Here is a 21038-nt window from a genome sequence, read left to right as displayed (position 1 = left end):
AAAAGAAAGCCATGGATAGTAATGGTTATTTACGAAGCATTTACTGTGTACCCGGCACCGAGCTAAGTTCTTTACCCGCATCATCTTACTAATCTCCCCAACAACCCTCTGAAGGAGGTGGTGCGATTATCCTCATTTTTCAGAAGAGAAAAATGAAGGTGAGAGAGGTTAAGTGACTTGCTCAAGGTCACTCTGTTAGTGCAGGAGTGGGAGGTGGGATTCATATAGAGGTCCTTCCAATCCGCAAGCGGCAGAGGATGCAGAAATGAGTCCCGGCTGGGGTGGGCGCGCAACCGAGCCGGCAGAACATCCCTAGGGAGAGAGTGGGTAGCTTCCCTGGCTCCACTCCAAGTTGGTGGTGCAATGCCCGGCCCCCGGTAGCGGGCGCAGACTGGCTGCCGCCTCCGGGCCACGTGGTGCGCGCGGCGGGCGCGTCCGAGGAGCCCGCAGCGGCTCCTGGCTCAGAGCGGTCTGGGCTCGGAGAGCGGGCGGGAGCTGGGGGCCGGGCCGGTGCGGGCGGCGAGGCGGGCGGACAGGGCGCGGAGATAGCCGGGCTGTCGGGGCGCAGCAGCCGGCGGCGTCGGGGCCGCGGCCTCGTCCCTTGGCGCGCCGCTCGCACCGGGTCTCTGCGCCCAGGGCGCACGGCGGGCAGGGACGCGGCGCCGGCCGCCTGGCCGCCATGGAACCGGCCCCCTCCCCCGACGCCGAGCTGCGGTCCTTGCTCCTCGCCAACGCGTCGGACGCCTTCCCCAGCGCGGGCGCCAATGCGTCGGGGCCGCCGGCAGCACGGAGCGCCTCGTCCCTCGCCCTGGCTATCGCCATCACCGCGCTCTACTCGGCAGTGTGCACCGTGGGGCTGCTGGGCAACGTGCTCGTCATGTTCGGCATCGTCCGGTGAGTGCGCTGCGGGCCGGTGCGTCGGGCTATGCCCCGGGGTGGGGTGGGGACTACGGACCTGGGACCCTGACCTCAGACCCCGCACTCCCGGGGCCTCCGCACTTCCTGAAGGGAGCGCCCGGGCCTCAGCGGAAAGACCACTTCCATCTCGAGGGGGACGCTGGCGCGCGCGCGCGTGCGCGTGCGTGTGTGTGCGCTCCCGCGTTTAACTAATAACATTTGATCATCTGTTGGCATCCCCTATTTCTCTATCAATCTATGTGGGACAGTTTGGCGACAGTTGTGTGTCTGTCACAGTTTGTGAGTGCGTGATTTTGTTTGTGACAGTACAGATGTGTGTTTGGACCTCCAAAAACCTGGTAGGGGTGGGCAGAGATGCCGGAAGTGCCGTGGGCCTCTGGGGAGACGGCAGTGTGTGGGCTGACTGCACAGGTGAGGGCACAGGAGCGCTTGTGTGACCGCATCATGCGGAGGTGGCACTCACCAAGTCACACTCGGGGATCTTCTGCTGGGGTCCCAGTGTTGGTGTGTGTGCTTGTCTCACACTGTCAGTTTGTAATTCTCTCTGTAGGAGCACGTGACAGTGTGACTTGTTTCTTGTCAGACCCCTGAAACCCTCGGAGGAGGAGAGCATCTAGAGTGGCTTTGGACACTTGTGTTTGTGCACCTGTGTGTGCGTTTGTTAAGGGGTAGCCATGGTTCCTGGGTACAGTGGGCCAGCTAGTCGCTCTCTGCTTCCTTCCCCAGTGGCCCTCTAGTCCATGGCTCTGGACGTGATTCAGAGAGACCTCAGATCCTCCTCACAAATGCTCCCTCTCACCTTCTCCTCCTCTCCTCTAACAGTCTTTTGTTTTATGGAAAAGACAAAAGTGATTTGTTTGGGCTGGAGTGAAGTTTGTACTTTCATCTGAGGAAGTGAAGTTTGCTTCTTGGTATCTACGTTCAGTGCGGGGACCTTCTCAGAGAGTCTAAAACATCATTGGCTTGTCCAAAAGGAGCCTTCCTGACCCAGCTCTGTCAGTGCAGACACTGGCAAAAAGAATTGAAAGGAAACGCCTATCCTTATAACAACAAAGATGCCCGGGTATTTACTGTTAGTTGGAAATGGGTCATCCACGGTGGTTGACCAAGAGTACAACCCTGAACATCTCTGGGCTCTGGTGTCACCAAGCCGGGCAGAAGGCACAGGGCAGATTGTGGATTCTGAGGTGGGAGATGTGAACTGTGGTCTTGGTGCAGTCGCTGATGCCTATCACATTGGGGGCCCATTCCCCCTGCCCCACCATCTGCCCCATCTGCCTCAGTTTCCCTGTCTGAGGGATAGAGACCCAACCTCCTCAGTTGGGAGTATGAATTCCAGAGTCTGGGGTCTCTGCCGGGCAGGGTGCAGCATACAGGAGAGTTGCGTTGGTGTGTGGGTGTTGAGGGAGCTTTGGCGTCGATGACTCCAGGGGAAACTTTGCTCCCCCAAGAAGAGTGGAGGGCACAAGAACGTCCTGTGCTTTCAGTGACGCATCACGAGCCACAGTGGGAAAATTCCCCCAAGCACAGGCAGGATTGAGCTTTGCTTTGCATTTTTGTCGGGGATGCTCCCCCCTTTACCTTCGGAAGTAGCGTGGCATGTAGACTTGGGTCAACCTGAGTGTTAATCCCAGCCACGAACTGGCTCTGTGACTTGGGTAAAACACTTAGTCTCTTTGAGCCTCAGTTTCTTCATCTATAGAATGGGGGAATAATAGAAGCTTCCTCAGGGTTTTTGTGAGGTGTCACTGAGTGAGCATATATAATGCAGCTGGCGTGGTGCCTGGACCCAATAAGTGGAAGCTGTGTGTACGATGCGGATGAGCAACTTTCCAGATTCTTCAGAATCCAGTGCCTACGACAGAGGAGAGTGAGGGGGCGCTTGTCCTAAGGTGGGCCTGGGAGTAGCTCTGATTCAGGGAGTCCCAGGTTCCTGGCACTTGCGCTCTCTAGGGGGGCTCTAAGTGCTCTGATCTGGGGAAAGCTGAGTGTCAGTGTGTTCGGTTCCATCTCCGGTCTCTTTCCTGGGGCCTCTGGCTGGTGGGCTGATGAGCACAGCTCCCGCACTACCACTGAGCCAGGGGAGGGCCTCTCACTTCTGAGGGTCCACTCAGGGCAGGCCCTGGGCTCTGCCTGCTAGGGTACTCCAACCAAGCTTCCCAAAATCACATTGTCAAATGCATCTTGGAAGCAGCAGAGCTGGCCCCTCAGGTCCCTGTGTTGCTAAGACATTTCCTGGGCCAACCATCTATGTGATCACTGTATCTCTGGGCCCGACTGATTTAATCCTCACCTACAACCCTGTGGGATAGGCATTGGCATCCCCTTCATTGTCACCTCCATTCTACGGGTGAGGAATCTGCAGTTCAGAGGGAGGCAAGGTGGCCTGTCCCCCTGAGGTCCCACAGCTGGCTCCAGACCCAGAGTAGAACCCTGGTCTTGTCCAGAACTTTTTCCAGAGCTGCCTGGGATAGGGGACAAAGAATTGCATGGAAGGCGGGGGCAGGATCCTGTTCCTCCTCTTGTCCTAGGATTCTCAGAGAATGATGGAGACAAAAGGACGATGAGCCTACACATTATTCAGCACACGTATTTTAGGCTGCCGTCCTTGGGGAGGGGAATGACGGGCCCCTGCACTTAGTCCTTCCCCACTGAAGGGGAGGCTAGGGACGGGGCAGCTGCCTGGGGCTTGGCTTCTGCTGGAAAAGTCCCAAGAGCAGTGCAGGGAGGGGAGCCAGGATGGAGAAAAGCCTCTGGTGTATCTGTGGTTCCCTGACACCCCATGCAGAGCTCAGCCCCACCAATAAGTTACTCAGTTGACTGGTTGAATGAATGAGTGATTGAATGAATGAATTCTGCCTGTCAGTCCTGAGCTGAACCTATCTGGGGAGCAGGGGAAGGTTTGCAAAGGAAGATCCAGAGGACCGTTGAGGCAGAAAAGCAGGGAGATGTAGTGGCAGAGCTGGCGCTCTGAAGTCAGATCAACGGGCATCAATGGGCAAATCCTGATTCAAAGCCACTTACTTGCTGTGTATTTGGACTAGTGACTTCACCTTTCGGAAGTTCATTTCTTCACCCGTAAAGTGGAAGTAACAGCAATGCATCTGGGCTTGTGGCGAGGATTAAATAACACGTTGTGTCTGAGCCTTTTAAGCCCTTTGAGAACAGGGAGGGTCTCTATGTGAAGGAACGAAAAGAATTAACTCATTCAAGATATATCCTATGGATGCGCTCTGCTAGATGCTGAGATGATGGTGGGGAAGAAAATCCCCCGTCCCTGCCCTCATGGAGCTCAGGTCTGGGAGAAATAGACATTCATCAGCCAGCCAGCCAATGGATTTAAGTTTGTAGCCGTGGTGAGGGCCGTGGAAGAGTATGAGGGAGCTGTGGGAGCCCCCGAAGCGGGGAGGGTCTCACCTGGTCTGGAAGTTCAGGAAAGGCCTCCGAGGAGCTGAAGGATGAGGAGGGGGTAACTAAGTAAAAAGGTGAGGGAAGAGCCTGTGACGGGAAGCCTGACATGGAAGAGGGGCTGAAAAAACAGAGCACGGGTATCTCAGAATCCCAGACACAAAGCACTCTCCGTTCCCTCCTCCCCCCCGCGACTCTGACCCTCTCCTTGATCCACGGACCCGCCTGAGAAGCCCACTCATCCTTTTGGATACATGAGAGGGGCCTCTGGAAATTGCACTCTGAGCGAACAGCCTGTGGTGCCTGAGCGTTCCATGAAGTGTGAGCAGGAGTTCCGGGGATGTGTGGTCCCCAGGCAGACACTCCCGACCCCTGCAGGGTGAGTTCAGCAGGGGTGCTGACTTGTTGGGTCTTTAGAGCAGACACCCAACAACCCCTCCTCCTGGGTGCAGTCGTACCCTGAGCAGGGCTGGCATTTCAGAGTCCCCATTGGCGGCCCTCTAGGCAGGGTGGAGTGTGAAGGGCTTAAGGACCCCCACATCTCTGATGGGTGACCCCATCTTCCCTCTACGTGCCTCAGGGCTTCCCAGTTTGCCTGTCCTGAATCCAGTAGGAGATTGGAGTCAATGCTTCTCCACCTGGTCTCTTGTCCGCCTGCCCTGTCCCCGGCTTCCACCTCTCCCTGACCCTGATTTCGGCAGGTTTGCACCTTGCTGTGTCTCTCACCACCCCCATCAGCCCCGCCGGGCCTCCCTGCCTCTTACCAGCCCGGCCTGCCTCTTCATGACTGTTTCAGACTATGCGTTTCTCTGCCCCTTGAGCTCTTCCTGGGCCGGCGTCTCTTCTGACTCTTGTATCAAATGTCAGCTCTGCCACCTGCTAAGATCCTTAGCAGGGTGGATGGCCACTCTGCACCGCAGTTTCTCTATTTATAAAATGTGGATCGTAGCACCTGCCTCAGAGGCACCTTCATCTTAAAGATGACAAGATGACGTTGGTAGAGCGTCGTGCGTTCCCTCCCGTCCCAGGTGACTGCGGCACAGAGCAGGGAGGGGAGGTTGGGCCTGGCAGCCTAGTGTGGGGCAGGGCCGTGACAGGTGAGTAAGGGTTCTGGGTGTCCCCTCTGTCTACTACCGAGGTGCCAGGGGTTGCTGGGACAAGTGCTCAGGGTGAGAGCTCTGAGTCCCCGTCCTGCTCTTGGGGACGCAGCGTGAAGCCCTTGCCTTCTTGTCTCCCTCCCCTCTCTTGTCCTGATTGGGGTCTGCGGATGCAGGGCTCCTGGGCCAGGAGAGATCCCAGTGAGGTGACACAGTGCAGTGGTGAAGGTTCATGGCTGGGGGTCAGGTCATGCTGGTCTCCATCCCCGCTCGACCATGTCCCAGTGTTGTGGCTTTGGGCAAACAGCTTAACTCCCCTGAGCCCCATTTCTGCATTTGCAAATTTGGGGTGATCAGGATACATTATTGGGAGCATTAAGTGAGATCATGAATGTGAAGGTCATAGCACAGCACCTGGTACATAGTAGGCCTTCAGTATGTGTCAAATGCCGAGATTAACAGGCACCCCTGCAGAGCTGGTGGCTATGAGACCTGACTGTCTACACTTTCCACCTTGGGTCCTTTCCTGTTTCCTGCATCGTCTGCATGTTTACTCATTCAACAAGCCTTTGCTGATGCTGACCCGTGGCAGGCCCGTCCAACCTCAGCTCCCACTGACCAGACTCTCAGCTTAAGCTTCAGCGTGGCCTCTGGCCTCTGATGTACCCCCAGGACCCCCTAGTTAGTTACAGCTCCAGGGACAATTGCAGCTTCCTGGAGCTGAGGGAGGCCAGGGGGGCACCTGACCCAGCCAGAGCAGGTGTCTGTGCTGAGTCGTGAAGGAGGAGCAGTAGTTGGCTCCACGGAGAGGGGGGTAGAACATTCCAGGCAGAGGGAACAGCACAAGCAAAGAAAGCTTCAGCAGATGATCGCATGGCAGAGCTGCAGAGGCCAGGAAGGTTCACCGTGGCAGAATGGAGAGAGCCAGGGGCTGGGCTGGCTGTGAGGCTGCAGAGGCCATAAGGACCAAAGCAGGGAAGGCCTTGCAGACAGGTGTCCTCCTCACCGTGGTTGTCAGCAGTGCCTGCTGTGTGTTGAGCTGCGGCCAGGCCCTGGGGCCAGTGATGCACCCACCGACCTTCCAGAATTCCTGGGGGAGGGTGCAAATATTAGAGGAACTCCATGGACCAGCCCCAGGGAATTGGAGGGAGTCATTCTGGTGAGGGGGGGTGGGGAGGGAGGGTGGAGGAGGGGCCTGGACTCCGGCCCAGCGTGGCTGTGTTAGGGGCCAGAGGCCGTGCTGTGGCTCGAGTTGTGCTAGACAGGTTCTTGGGGCCCATGGTAAGGCAGCCATGCTGGGAAGTGAAGGAGCTTTTGGTCACAGGCCATGGGGAAGAGGACTTTGGAGCAGTCTGTGCAGAATGGAGTTCAAGAAGATTAATTTTCTGTGGGTGGGCTTGGGGTGGATTGGAAGGGGTCAGCTCAGGGTGATGGAAGAGAGCTGGGTGACCTGGGACAGGCCCCAGAAACCCTGGCCTTGGTTGTTCCTTTCTAAGCCGGAGCGCTGTGGGACCTGCAGAAGGCAGGAGGCTGGGCCAGATGAGCTCTGGCGAGGCGAGTGGGAAGGGCAGCAGCCCTGGATGGTGTCCCCGAGCCTCCTGGCCCTGCCCCAGGGCCTAGCTTCCCAGGTCTTGGGTTCATTCCCTGGGGAACATGTGTGACTCACAGACACACCGGGGAGAATCCAGAGGAGTCAGTCCCGCGCTCCTGCCACATGCCAGAGGCTCCTCCAAGCTGCATGACAGGCCTGCGAGGGTATGAGAGGTGAGGGCGGGAAGGCTCCGAGGGAGCCTCTCACAGCCAGAAGGAGGCACACCCAGGTCTTTCTGACTCCCAAACCCCTCCACGTCCACTCTGCCACTGCCATCCATGGGACACATGGGGAATGGAGGCGAGAGCTGGGACTGTCTAGTTAGAGGAGGGAGGACCAGGGCTGGGGAGGAGGGCAGATTGCTGTCTGCAAACCTCTGAGGCCTCTGTGTGGGGTGACAGCACTTGGGAGTCTGGACGTCATAGCCAGACTGACCTGGGATCACATTTACCAAGAGAGTGAGCTTGGGAGATACATGCATAACCTCTCTGAGCCTCAGTTTTCTCATCTGTGAAATGGGAGTAGCAATAGACCCTCATAGGGTGGTTATGAGAAGTTCATGAGAAGTTCATGAAGTTCATGTGAAGGACTTCAGCACAGAGCCAGGAACTTGGTAAATATTCTATAAACATTTTCTATTATTATGTCTGTTTAGAAGAGGAGTGAGACTTGCTTCTCACTCATTTGATCGACATTTATCGAGCCCCAGAGGAACTAGAATTATTGGGTGGATGCTACAGGGAAACTTTGTCAGCTCAATACTAGACATTTTTTTTTACAATAAACACAGTATCATAAATCACCACAAGTAACACTGTAGTTATTTCAGAAAATACTGAGACGATTAGGCAGCGACAAACATTACCCATAATCCTACCATAAAGAGAAAAGCTTTGTCATTTTGGTGTATTTCCTTCCCATCTCTTTCTGTGTCTCTCGCTCTGTGTTTGTTTGTATGTGTGTGTGTGTTTTAATGACATCTATATCATACTACATTGAAATAATGATCACATCATATATAATATTTTGTAAGCTGCCTTTTCACATACCATTATGAGTGTATTCTCATGTTATCAAACATTCTTTGAAGACATGATTTTTGACGGCTGCGTTGTATGAATGTCTTCTATATGGGGGGACTTACATCGTTTCTCATATCATGCCAGTCTAAATAATGTGTCTGTGAATGTTCTTGAACCCATATGTTTGTGCACATCTCATATTATTTCTAGAAGAAAGTTTCTAACAGAGCTCTTCAGGAAGGTATGGGCTGCTGTGTAATATAGGGAGTTTCCTGTCCCTGAAGCTATGCAAGAGGGCACTGGCAAACCACTGTGTGGAGGTTTGGGTGGAGAAAAGGTAGACATACGTAATTTTAGGCTCCTTTACCCACAGCTGAGACTGGAGGAAGAATGCTTCTCAGATTCTGTGATCTCAGATTTCCCTTCTCCCCTTCCTGGAGGATGACGCCTGAACTTTAGAGGACGGGGGCTATGCAAGGGCAAGGCATGATTTCATTAACCTCGGAGTCCTGGGACCTCGAAATCTAATTGGCTACCCAGACATCATAACATGCACAGGAAGAGGGATAATCGTGGCGTAGAGCAGAAAGCCCGGCTTAAATTAGCGATTTATCATCTTGCAGGCTGCAGAGGCCCCAGTACCATCTGGGCGGCATCGGGTGGGGTGGGGTGTCTGCGTTGTGTTCTATTGATTTAGAGCTCCCAGTTCAGCTGCAGAAATCAGCAGCTTTGTCTCTGGCCGGGGTGGGTGTGTGCAGCAAGAATTTTTTCTTCTGTAGCTTCCCAAGTCTTTCTTGATAAGTGGAAGGAACTCAAACTTCAGAGTCCTGTGAGGTCAAAGAGTCCCATTCAATAAACATGACACAGGGAGAGGTAGAAATGGCCTCACTCCCCTCCCCTGCCGAAGTAGCCTTTTCACTAGGGCGTAGAATTTTGAATCACGGATGATTATTCTCTTTATTGCACATTTATTTTGTGCCAGGCACTCTGCTTAGAGATGTATGTATATTATCCTATTTAATCCTCACAGACCTCTATTAGGTGAGTGCAGTTGCCCCCATTTTCTAGATGAGGAAACTCGAGGCTCAGAGAATGTTTGATATAATATGCTCGAAGTCCTGGAGTCGGATTGAAGTCAGGTTATTCTGATCGCAGAGCCTGCACTTTTTTTTTTAATTGAAGTATAGTCGATTTAAAATGTTGTGTTAATTTCTGCTGTCCAGCAAAGTGATTCAGTTATACATATATATACATTCTTTTTAATATTCTTTTCCATTATGGTTTATCTCAGGATATTGAATGTAGTTCCCGGTACTATACAGTAGGACCTTGTTGTTTATCCATTTTATATATAATAGTTTGCATCTGCTAATCCCAAACTCCCAATCCATCCCTCCCCCACCCCCCTCCTCCTTGGCAACCACAAGTCTGTTCTTTATGTCTGTGAGTCTGTTCTTTTTTTTCGGCGGGGGGGTGGTATAGTTGTTTTACAATGTTGTGTTAGTTTCTACTGTACAGCAAAGTGGAGTTCCTGTGCTATGCAGCATGTTCTTATTAGTTCTCTATTTTATACACATCAGTGTATACATGTCAATCCCAATCTCCCAGTTCATCCCACCCCCCCACCCCCACCCCCACTTTCCTCCCTTGGTATCCATATGTTTGTTCTTTATATCTGTGTCTCTATTTCTGCCTTGTAAACTGGTTTGTCTGTACCATTTTTCTAGATTCCACATGTATGCATTAATATACGATATTTGTTTTTCTCTTTCTGACTTCACTCTGTATGACAGTTTCTAGATGCATCCACGTCTCAACAAATGACCCAATTTTGTTCCTTTTTGTGGCTGAGTAATATTCCATTGTATATATGTACCACATCTTCTTTATCCATTTGTCTGTCGATGGGCATTTAGGTTGCTTCCTTGACCTGGCGATTGTAAATAGTGCTGCAGTGAACTTTGGGGTGCATGTGTCTTTTTGAATTATGGTTTTCTCTGGGTAAATGCCCAGTAGTGGGATTGCTGGGTCATATGGTAATTCTATTTTTAGTTTTTTAAGGAACCTGCATACTGTTCTCCATAGTGGCTATATCAATTTACATTCCTACCAACAGTGCAAGAGGGTTCCCTTTTCTCCACACCCTCTCCAGCATTTATTGTTTGTAGATCTTCTGATGATGCCCATTCTAACTGGTGTGAGGTGATACCTCATTGTAGTTTTGATTTGCATTTCTCTAATAATTAGTGATGTTGAGCAGCTTTTCATGTGCTTCTTGGCCATCTGTATGTCTTCTTTGGAGAAATGTCTATTTAGGTCTTCTGCCCATTTTTTGATTAGGTTGTTTTGTTTTTTTTAATATTGAGCTGCATGAGCTGTTTATATATTTTGGAGATTAATCCTTTGTCCTTTGATTCATTTGCAGATATTTTCTCCCATTCTGAGGGTTGTCTTTTCATCTTGTTTATGGTTTCCTTTGCTGTGCAAAAGCTTTTAAGTTTCCTTAGGTCCCATTTGTTTATTTTTGTTTTTATTTCCATTACTCTAGGAGGTGGATCAAAAAAGATCTTGCTGTGGTTTATGTCAAAGAGTCCTCTTCCTATGTTTTCCTCTAAGTGTTTTATAGTGTTTGGTCTTACATTTAGGTCTTTAATCCATTTTGAGTTTATTTTTGTGTATTGTGTTAGGGACTGTTCTAATTTCATTCTTTTACATGTAGCTGTCCAGTTTTCTCAGCGCCACTTATTGAAGAGACTCTTTTCTCCATTGTATATACTTGCCTCCTTTGTCATAGATTGGTTGACCATAGGTGCATGATCCATTCATCTGTCGATGGATGTTTAGGTTGTTTCTGGGCTTTCTATCCTGTTCCATTGATCTATATTTCTGTTTTTGTGCCAGTACCATACTGTCTTGATTACTGTAGCTTTGTAGTATAGTCTGAAGTTAGGGAGTCTGATTCCTCCAGCTCCGTTTTTTTTTCTCAAGATTGCTTTGGCTATTTGGGGTCTTTTGTGTCTCCATACAAATTTTAAGATTTTTTGTTCTAGTTTTGTAAAAAATACCATGGTAATTTGATAGGGATTGCATTGAATCTGTAGATTGCTTTGGGTAGTATAGTCATTTTCACAATATTGATTCTTCCAATCCATGAACATGGTATATCTCTCCATCTGTTTGTGTCATCTTTGATTTCTTTTATCAGTGTCTTTTTTTTTTTTTTTTTTTTTTTTGTGGTACGCGGGCCTCTCACTGTTGTGGCCTCTCCCATTGTGGAGCACAGGCTCCGGACGCGCAGGCTCAGTGGCCATGGCTCATGGGCCCAGCCGCTCTGCGGCATGTGGGATCTTCCTGGACCCGGGCACGAACCCATGTCCCCTGCATCGGCAGGCGGACTCTCAACCACTGCACCACCAGGGAAGCCCTTATCAGTGTCTTATAGTTTTCTGAGTACAGGTCTTCTACCTCCTTAGGTAGGTTTATTCCTAGATATTTTATTCTTTTTGTTGCAGTGGTGAATGGGATTGTTTCTTTAATTTCTCTTTCTGATCTTTCAGTGTTAGTGTATAGGAATGCAAGAGATTTCTGTGCATTAATTTTATATCCTGCAACTTTACCAAATTCATTGATTAGCTCTAGTAGTTTTCTGGTGGCATCTTCAGGATTTTCTATGTATAGTATCATGTGAGTCTGTTTCATAGATGGGTTCATTTGTGTCATATTTTATTTTTGGTTTTTTTTTTGCGGTACGTGGGCCTCTCACTGTTGTGACCTCTCCCGTTGCGGAGCACAGGCTCCGGACACGCAGGCTCAGTGGCCATGGCTCATGGGCCGAGCCACTCCGCGGCATGTGGGATCTTCCCGGACCGGGGCATGAACCCGTGTCCCCTGCATCTGCAGGCGGACTCTCAACCACTGCGCCACCAGGGGAGCCCTGTGTCATATTTTAGATTCTACATATAAGTGATATCGTATAGTATTTATCTTTCTCTCTCTGATTTACTTCACTTAGTATGATAATCTCCAGTTGCACCCATGTTTCTGCAAGTGGCATTATTTCATTCTTTTTTATGGCTGAGTAGTATTCCATTGTATTTATGTACCATGTCTTCTTTATCCATTCATCTGTCGATGGACGTTTAGGTTGTTTCTAAGTCTTGGCTGGCTATTGTACATAGTAGAGCTCGCACTTTTAACCATTGCCCTGACCTCTGCCATCTTGTATATCAAGTTTAGCCCCTCTGATTTACAAATGAGTAAACTGAGGCCTGGAGAAATTCTGTGTCTTTTGAGTCAGTGGCCAAGGCAGGACTGGAACTTGCCTTTCCTAACCCCTTGCCTTCTCTTGCATCTGTTTCCATGCTTGGGATTACCTGGGCTAAGGGAGAGCCAAAGGGTGGCTGGGAATAGGAGTAGCTGGGAGCATGAGATGTTAGTTCCTACACAAGGCAGTCCAGCTTGGGGGCCACTGACAACACCTAAGAGGCCCAACGAACCCAAGTTCCCTGGGGCAAGGCCAGCATCTAGTGAAGCAGCCATATCCTTCAGAGATTGGATTCCAATCCAGTCTGCTTCTTGCTGGCTTTCCACCCTTAGGCTCACCTCACAGAGCCTGTTTTCTTATCTGTGAAATAGGGATGATAGAAAAACACCTACATTGCAGGTAAACATACATTCAGCAACTCTTCCTAAGTATCAGGAAGAGTTCTAGGTGCTAGGTATGCAACAATGATCAAGACACAGTCCCTGTCCTCATGGAGCTGACATTCTAGTGGGGAAAAGATAGACAATAAAGAAATAGATGTAAGGCCTATAGGCAATGAAGTCAACTGAAACAAGCATGGTGACAGAGTGGCGGGGCTGCAGATGTAGATGGGGAGGTTGGGGAGGAGGAGACAATTGAGCAGAGGTCAGTTGCTAGGAGGAAGTGTTTTAGCAGGGGGAACAGTGAGGGCAAAAGTTAAGGGAGATGATGTATGGCCTTAGCACAGGGCCTGGCCCATAACAGGAAATTGTTGGTGATAATGATGCCTTTTGGCTGGTTGCCTAGGACTTGGGAACAGGGGCAAGGATTAAGCCAAGGGAAAGAAACTGCTTCTGCCGGCCAGGCCAGATGCCCCTGCAGGACAGATGGAGGTAATTTGTTTCCCTTGGTTACAAAAACTCATCTTCCTGAAGTGCTAGGAAATGCCCCACATCTAGTGATTTTCCATTCCTCCCAGTGAAGAGGGAGCAGAGCCCACACGTGGTCAGAGGGCTGTCCTGCTGGGAGGGGCAGGTGGCCACAAGACGCTTCCTCCACAGGCTCAGGCCTGGTCATCCCAGGTACGAGAGAGGTCAACAGCAAAGAATGGCATATTGACTTGTCGGACTTAACACCAAAAATAGCACTGCTGACCTTTCTTGAGGGCTGACAAGGTGGGCAGCTCTGTGCTGAGCGCCTCACATAAATGATCTCATTTAATTCTCCCAATTCTTTGAGCTTGGTACCATGTTTCTCTCCATTTGACAGATGAGGCCACTGAGGCTCAGAGGTGATAATTCAGTTGCTGAGGGCAGAATCAGCCTTGGGTAAATGGCAGAATCAGCCTTGAACTGAGGCGCCTTGATTCCCGGAGCCCACTCATGCAGTGTCCAAGAAGGAACGTCCGTGAAGAAGGTCAAACTCATGATACCCTCTGATCCCAAATGTGGAAAAATGACTTTGTCACACACGCAGGGATTGGGAGAGGCCATGGAGCAGGACTGATTTATCGTTATTAAAATACTGAATTATTGGGCTTCCCTGGTGGTGCAGTGGTTGAGAGTCCGCCTGCCGAGGCAGAGGACACGGGTTCGTGCCCCAGTCCGGGAAGATCCCACATGCCGCGGAGCAGCTGGGCCCGTGAGCCATGGCCGCTGAGCCTGCGCGTCTGGAGCCTGTGCTCCGCAACGGGAGAGGCCACAACAGTGCGAGGCCCGCGTACTGCAAAAAATAAAAAAATAAATAAAATAAAATACTGAATTATTAATTAATAAAACAAAAATGAAACTCTATTGTGTGTCAGGCAGAAGGAAGTATAAGTGATGCCCAGCATGGCCAAAGGCCTAGAGGTGGGAAGCCTGGGCTTTTCAGAACACATGACTTTAGACCGTGGTTCTGTCCACCCTGCGCTTCTGGACAAGCACCTCTTCTCTTTGGGCTATAGGTTTCTTCTGTGAACGAAATGGGAATGTATTGATACCCACTTTTCCCGGTGGGTGTGAGTCAAAGGAGAGAATGTGTGTGAAGCGGTCTGCATGGGGCCTGCCTTGCCCATTGTCCTCAAGGAGTGGCCCTGGTGGGTGAGGCGTGGGGCGGGGTGGGAGGGTACAGATTAGGCAAACTGTAGCATCCATATGAGGCCACTAAGAATGCAAAACCTGAGGGCAATTTTTTACATGGAATTATGGGATTGGAACATTTACTTGGCAATGGTAAGTACTCAAAGTAATTAAGAATTCACCCATTACAACTGTGGCAAAAATGAGCGTGCGTTTTTTTCTTTTTTTAATACATTTATTTATTTATGTATTTATTTTTGGCTGCATTGGGTCTTCGTTGCTGTACGGGCTTTCTCTAGTTGAGGAGAGCGGGGGCTGCTCTTCGTTGCGGTGTGAGGGCTTCTCATCGCGGTGGCTTCTCTTATTGCGGAGCACGGGCTCTAGGCACATGGGCTTCGGTAGGTTTTATTATTTTTTTTACCTTTTTTAAATATAAAAGTTTTATTGAGATATAATTCACATACCATACAATTCACCCATTTAAAGTATAGCAACAGAGTTGTGTAACCATCATCACAACCAATTTTAGTACATTTTCATCACCTCAAAAAGAACCCCATAACCACAAATAGTCACTCCCTTACCACGCCCTGCCCCAGACCTGGGTAACCACCAATCTACTTTCTGTCTCTGTAGATTTGCCAAATCTGGACATTTACTATAAATGAAATCATACAATATGTTGGGCTTCAGTAGTTGTGGCACGTGGGCTCAGTAGCTGTGGCTCGCAGGCTCAGTAGCTGTGGCTCACAGGCTCTAGAGCACAGGCTCAGTAGTTGTGGTGCACGGGCTTAGTTGCTCCGTGGCATGTGGGATCTTCCCAAACCAGGGCTCGAACCTGTGTCCCCTGCACTGGCAGGCGGATTCTTAACCACTGTGCCACCAGGGAAGTCCCAAGCATCCGTTTTGGCCCTATTACCATGCTCCATACAGGAGACCGTCCGTGCAAAATCTCACTTAATCTTCACGACACTTCTGTGAGGTAGGAACCATCTGCCTACCTCAGATGAAGAAGCTGAGGCTCAGGGATATAAGACTTTTGCCCAAGGACCCCAAGGTTAGTAAGTGATTGCAGGGCCTGCCCTCTCCATTGGATCACGCTGCCTCTCACACTGGACCCCTGAAACAACCCAGCGTGGTGGCAGTTGTCATTGTCCTTTTCCGGGTGAGGAGATGGTGCGGCTTCCCAGCGCCATCCTTAGCCTAGAGCATGGCTTTCGGGTCTGTATCCGTCAAGGTCCTACCAGAAAAGAAAAAAGACCAGTAAGATATATTTTGAGGAACTGGCTGATGCGATTGTGGGGTCTGGCTAGGCAAGTCTGAAATTTGTAGGGTGGGCTGGCAGGCTGGCAACTCTCAGGCAGGAGGAATTTCTTCTTCTTCTGGGAAACCTCAGTTTTGCTCTTAAGGCAGACCCTCATTATCATGGATAATCTCCTTCAAGTCAACTGATTGCAGATGTTAATGACATCTACAACATCCCTTCACAGCAACACCTCGATTAGTGTTTGATTAAATAACTGGGTACGATAGCCCAGCCACTTTGACACATAAAATGAATTACCATCACAGGGTCAGACAGACCTGGGCTTGTGTCCTGGTCCTACAACCTATAGGCTGTGTGACCTTGGGCAAGTTTATCTGCCTCTCTGAGCCTCAGAGTCCCCTTGTCTGCCAAATGCAGTGATAGTGCTTACTACCGTCATTTGTTGTGAGGATTAAGTGCAATGATGTAAATCAAGTACTTTCATCCAGTGCCTGTCATATAGGAAGAGGGGAGATGCACACAAACATTGATGGTCTTGAAATGGATGTTTTCTAGTTGTAGTGTAATTGCTTGTTCCTGTGTTTGACTTCCATTTTAGACTGGTGGCTCCTGGAGGGCAGGAACTGTATCCCCTTCATCTTCTTTCCTGTTTCCTAGCCCAATCCCTGACTCTAAGGAGGCATCACTGAGTGTTTCTTAAATATCTAGTTGGCACTTTGTTAATGAAATTCCCTCTGTGGGGTTCTTGGGATCTATAATAAAAATCCCCCAACTACAAGAGGGAAAGCAGACATGTAGGAACCTCAGGCCTCTGTTTCCTCTAGAGAAACCCCTTACTTTTCGGCTTAGTAAGTCTTTCCTCCAGGGAGCCTTCTTTGATGCCTCCTCTGTGTTCCCACAGTGTCCTATGTGTCCCCCATCAGAGACCATACACTTTTCAAACCGCTGATCGCTCATTTCTCTCTCTCTCTCCCCGAATGAGGGGGTGTGGGGTGGAGCGAGCATCCTTTGTTTGTAGCTGGAACCCCAGCCTAGGGTCTGACACTCATGCAGCATGTCAGTACATGTTTGTAGGAGGGACATGTCCTATTTCCAGAGACCCATGGGCCGACATGCCACACTTAAGGAAATCTGCTTTTCCAGGGCTTCTGTTGTGTCTGGCTGCCCCACGCCCTGGTCCAGCCATCCTTATGCCGGAAGCAGAGCCAGGGTGATGGAGAAGAACTTCTCTTCCCTGCATCCCATGAGCATGTTGTGGTTCTTGAACTGAACCGAACAAGGTGTCTGCCCTGTTTATTGCTGAGCGCGCCCTGGTCGGCCTCCCCGCTCAGGTGCGGCTCAGGAGCTCTGTATAGCCATGTTCCAGTCCTTAATCTTCTCTTGGTGACACACTCGCTGGGCCTCGTTATAATTAAGCACTTTCCTTCCTCAAGGTTTGCCAAAACTGAGATGGCTAATTCGTTTCTGGCCTCTCGCCGCTCCCGTGGAATGGTGGGCAGGGTTGTAGCTCCCAGCGCTTGCTGCCCAGCCCTGCTTGTTTTGCCAGCCAGAAGAGCAGCCACCCTTTGTCTACAAATAGAGGGAGCCCCAGCTGGACCCAGTTTTATTTAAACTGCTTATCCCCTAGCGTGGGCAGAGCCTTTGGGATCCCTGCTGTAGCTCTGCCTTAGTTTCCTCATTTGTAAAACAAAGGGGTTGAACTTGACAGACAGGGAGAAGATGGGGTAGAAGTCAGGACTCTGGGTTCTGGAGTCAACCCAGGCCTAACCTAGGCCCTGCCACTCCCAGCTGCGGGACTCTGGGTAAGTTACTTCATCCCTCTGAGCCTCAACATTGCTCACCTGTAAAATGGGGAGAATAATGCTTACCTCCTGTGATGGTTGTGTAGATTCAGTGGGATAGTGAACACCCATGTGGCCCTTAGCAGGGCAGCTGGCGCATAGTAAATGCTCAGTAAATCAGCCATCTTTCCTTTCAGTGCCAACAATCTGTATTCCTGATGAAAAAAGTTGTTATGTTGGGAGAGCTGTGGAGTGGAGCAATTTTAACAGACATTGCTTTTGTGTTTTAGGCCATGGCTGGCAAGATGATTAACCCCTCTGTATCAGTTTCCTAGGGCTGTCATAACAAATTACCATAAACTAGGTGGTTTAAAACAACAGAAATGTTTTCTTTATAGTTCAGGAGGCTGAAGAAGTCAGAAATCAACAGGGCCATCTCCCTCTGAAGGCTCTGGGGAAGAATCCTTCCTCGCCCAGCTTCTGGTGGTTGCCGGCAATCCTTGGTATCCCTTGAACTTGCAGCTGTATCATTCCAATTTTTGCCTCTGTTTTCACATGGCCATGTCCCTCTGTGTGTGTCTCTGCATCATATTGGATTTAGGGCCCACCCTAATCTAGTATGACCACATCTTAATGAATTATATCCACAAAGACCCTAATTCCAAATAAGGTCACATTCTGAGGTTCTAAGTAGACATGAATTTTGAGGGCAACTGTTCAACCCAGTACGCTCTCCAAGGCTCACTTTCCTCCTCTGTATGAAGATGATAATAGTAGCAATTTCATAAGGTTGTTGGAGTGATTGAATGAGATAATCTATGTAAATGTCATGGTAGGACACAATAGAATACATCAGGCCTGTGTAAGCACTGAGTCAGTGTAGCTGCTGTGATGGAGATGGTGGCAAAGATGATGACAGTAATGGGAACAGTTCCATCCATGGACCCACCCTACATTGGTTAATCACTGGACACAGGGACATAGAACGTAGGCCAGGGACTTGTCAGGAATTCTGAAGCCTCGGATAGGAGCCCCTGTTTCTTTTTGGCCTCAGCCACCTTGAATCCTCATCTGAGACTTAGCTCCTGGGAGGGCAGCTTGGAGAAGTAGAAAGACCTTGGGCTCTCAGAAGTCAGGGAAACTGATACCCTGTGTAACATTGCACAATTGTCTTTCCCTCTCCAGGCCTCAGTTTCCCTATCTGTAAAGTGGGAGAGGAGGTTGGAACTCAGTGTTAGATCAGAGCCTCTTCTAGTATTGAAGTTCCAGCACAGGACTCTGTGTCCCACCCCAATGGTAGTAGGTTACCAAGGGCCAGGAAAGGAGTCAGGAGCCTGGGACCGCAGGGCAGCTCATCAGGTGTCATTCTGGGCCCATTTTCCTCATCTGGACAAGAAGAGAAGCCACTATGATATGAGTGTGCCAGGCAGTGTGCTAGGGACATCGTAGGCATGAACTCATTCCACACTCACCACCCCCTCAAGCAGTAGGATGCTTATACCCACTTCACAGAGGAGCATACTGAGGCTCAGAGAAGTTAGAACTCACCCAAGGTCATACAGTGAGAGGTAGAGCTGGGGCTTAAATCTAGGTGTGTCTGGTGCCAAAGTCCATGCTTCTCCTTGGCTGCACTTTTAATGTATCAGTTTCCTAGAGCTGCTGTAACACATTAGCGGGACTTAATGGCTTAAGACAACAGAAGTTTACCCTCTTACAGTTCTGGAGACCAGAAGTCCAAATAGTGTATTCAGGGCTGCATTCCCTCTGAAGGCCCTTGGGGCAAATCCTTCCTTTCCTCTTCAGCTTCTGGTGGTGCCAGCAGTCCTTGGCTTGTGACTGCATCGCTCTTATTTCTAATCTCTGCTTCCATCTTCACATGGCCGTCTCTTCTCCCTGTGTGCTGTGTGTCTGTTACAAAGACACTTGTCATTAGAGTTAGGGCCCACCCATATAATCCAGGGTGGTCTCAAGATCCTTAACTTAATTACATATGTAAAGATCCTTTTTCCAAATAAGACGAAGTTCACAGGTTCTGGGGGTTGGGACGTGGACTTGTCTTTTAGGGGCCACCATTCAACCCACTACAGTTATTAAAGCCTTGGTGGTGACAGTATCTGCTGGAGGTGCAGGGAGCGGGGAATTTCTGGAACGGCTTAGAAGTAGAAAAGAGAGGGATACTTCCCTGGTGGTCCAGTGGTTAAGACTCTGTGCTTCCACTGCAGGGGGTGCCAGTTTGATCCCTGGTCAGAGAACTAAGATCCTGCTTGCCGCTTGGTGCAAATAAAAAAAAATGTAGGAGAGGAACAAAGTTGTGAGCGAAGGAGGCCAGTCTGGGGACCATGAGTGACAGGGGGTGTGGCTTAAGCTGGTGTTCCACCAGCAGTGATGTCAGTGAGGTAATAACTACACACAAACCACATCTGAAAAAAAGAAAAAGAAAAGAAAAACAAGTAAAAAAAGAAAAAAAAAGAACCCTCCCCGCCCCCCCACCCCCACCCCATGCCACATCTGGGTATGGTGAATATAGCCAGCCATGGGGCGGAAACCTGAAAACTTGTCCACAGAGGCCACCCTTCCTATTGTGACATGTGTCTACATTAATGACTTTGAGGTTATAGATCCCACAGAAAATGGATTTGGCCTTCCTTACTTGCCTGGAGAGATGGGACAAGGCCTGGCCTGAGTGCCTGTGATGTGATTTACCTGCATCATCTTGGGCCCTCCCTTAACCTAGATGGTGGTATCATCTGTTTTTTTTTTTTTTAATAAATTTATTTATTTAATTTTTGGCTGTGTTGGGTTTTTGTTGTTGTGCACAGGCTTTCTCTAGTTGTGGCGAGTGGGGGCTGCTCTTCGTTAAGGTGCACGGCTTCTCACTGCAGTGGCTTCTCTTGTTGTGGAGCACAGGCTCTAGGCGCGTGGGCTTTGGCAGTTGTGGCGCACGGGCTTCAGTAGTTGTGGCACGTGGACTCAGTAGTTGTGGTGCCCGGGCTTAGTTGCTCCACAGCATGTGGGATCTTCCCGGACCAGGGCTCGAACCCGTGTCCCCTGCATTGGCAGGCGGATTCTTAACCACTTCGCCACCAGGGAAGTCCCGTGGTATCATCTTTACTCAGATAATCACACTCTTGAATGCATGAGGCCCAACCGAGATGAGGGCTCCAAGGAATGGCTACACGGCGTGAGAAGGCAGCTCACCAACTGGGCAGAACCCCTAACGCATACTGAGCACTTGTACTAACTCAGGTCTCATCATAGCTGGGTGAAGTGTGTATAGTTTTTTTTTTTTTTAATAAATTTATTTATTTTATTTATTTATTTTTGGCTGCATTGGGTCTTCGTTGCAGTGCACAGCCTTCTCATTGCGGTGGCTTCTCTCGTTGTGGAGCACGGGCTCTAGGAGCGTGGGCTTCAGTAGTTGCGGCATGTGGGCTCAGTAGTTGTGGCTCACAGGCTCTAGAGCGCAGGCTAGGTAGTTGTGGCGCACGGGCTTAGCTGCTCCGTGGCATGTGGGATCTTCCCGGACCAGGGATCGAACCCGTGTCCCCTGCAATGGCAGGTGGATTCTCAACCACTGTGCCACCAGGGAAGCCCCTGTGTACTGTTAATATCTTCATTTTCCAAGACGTGGAAGGGAGAAGGGTTAGGTTT

The 21038-nt window shown here is 49.9% G+C and overlaps 1 protein-coding gene across 1 annotated transcript in view; it reads left to right on the top strand.

Moving 5' to 3' along the window:
* Window positions 1–679: 679 nt before the first annotated feature.
* OPRD1 (opioid receptor delta 1) overlaps window positions 680–21038 on the top strand; it is a gene marked incomplete at both ends in the record, with an annotated part of 36154 nt that continues 15795 nt past the window's right edge. The window contains one exon of the mRNA XM_082661966.1: window positions 680–894. Within this exon, the coding sequence (XP_082518092.1) occupies window positions 680–894 (215 nt within the window). The remainder of the gene's footprint in view (window positions 895–21038) is intronic.

Source organism: Grampus griseus, assembly GCF_964374135.1.
Source record: "Grampus griseus genome assembly, chromosome: 1".
In the NCBI taxonomy this organism is placed as follows: domain Eukaryota; kingdom Metazoa; phylum Chordata; class Mammalia; order Artiodactyla; family Delphinidae; genus Grampus; species Grampus griseus.
This window is presented reverse-complemented; position numbering and strand designations above follow the sequence as displayed.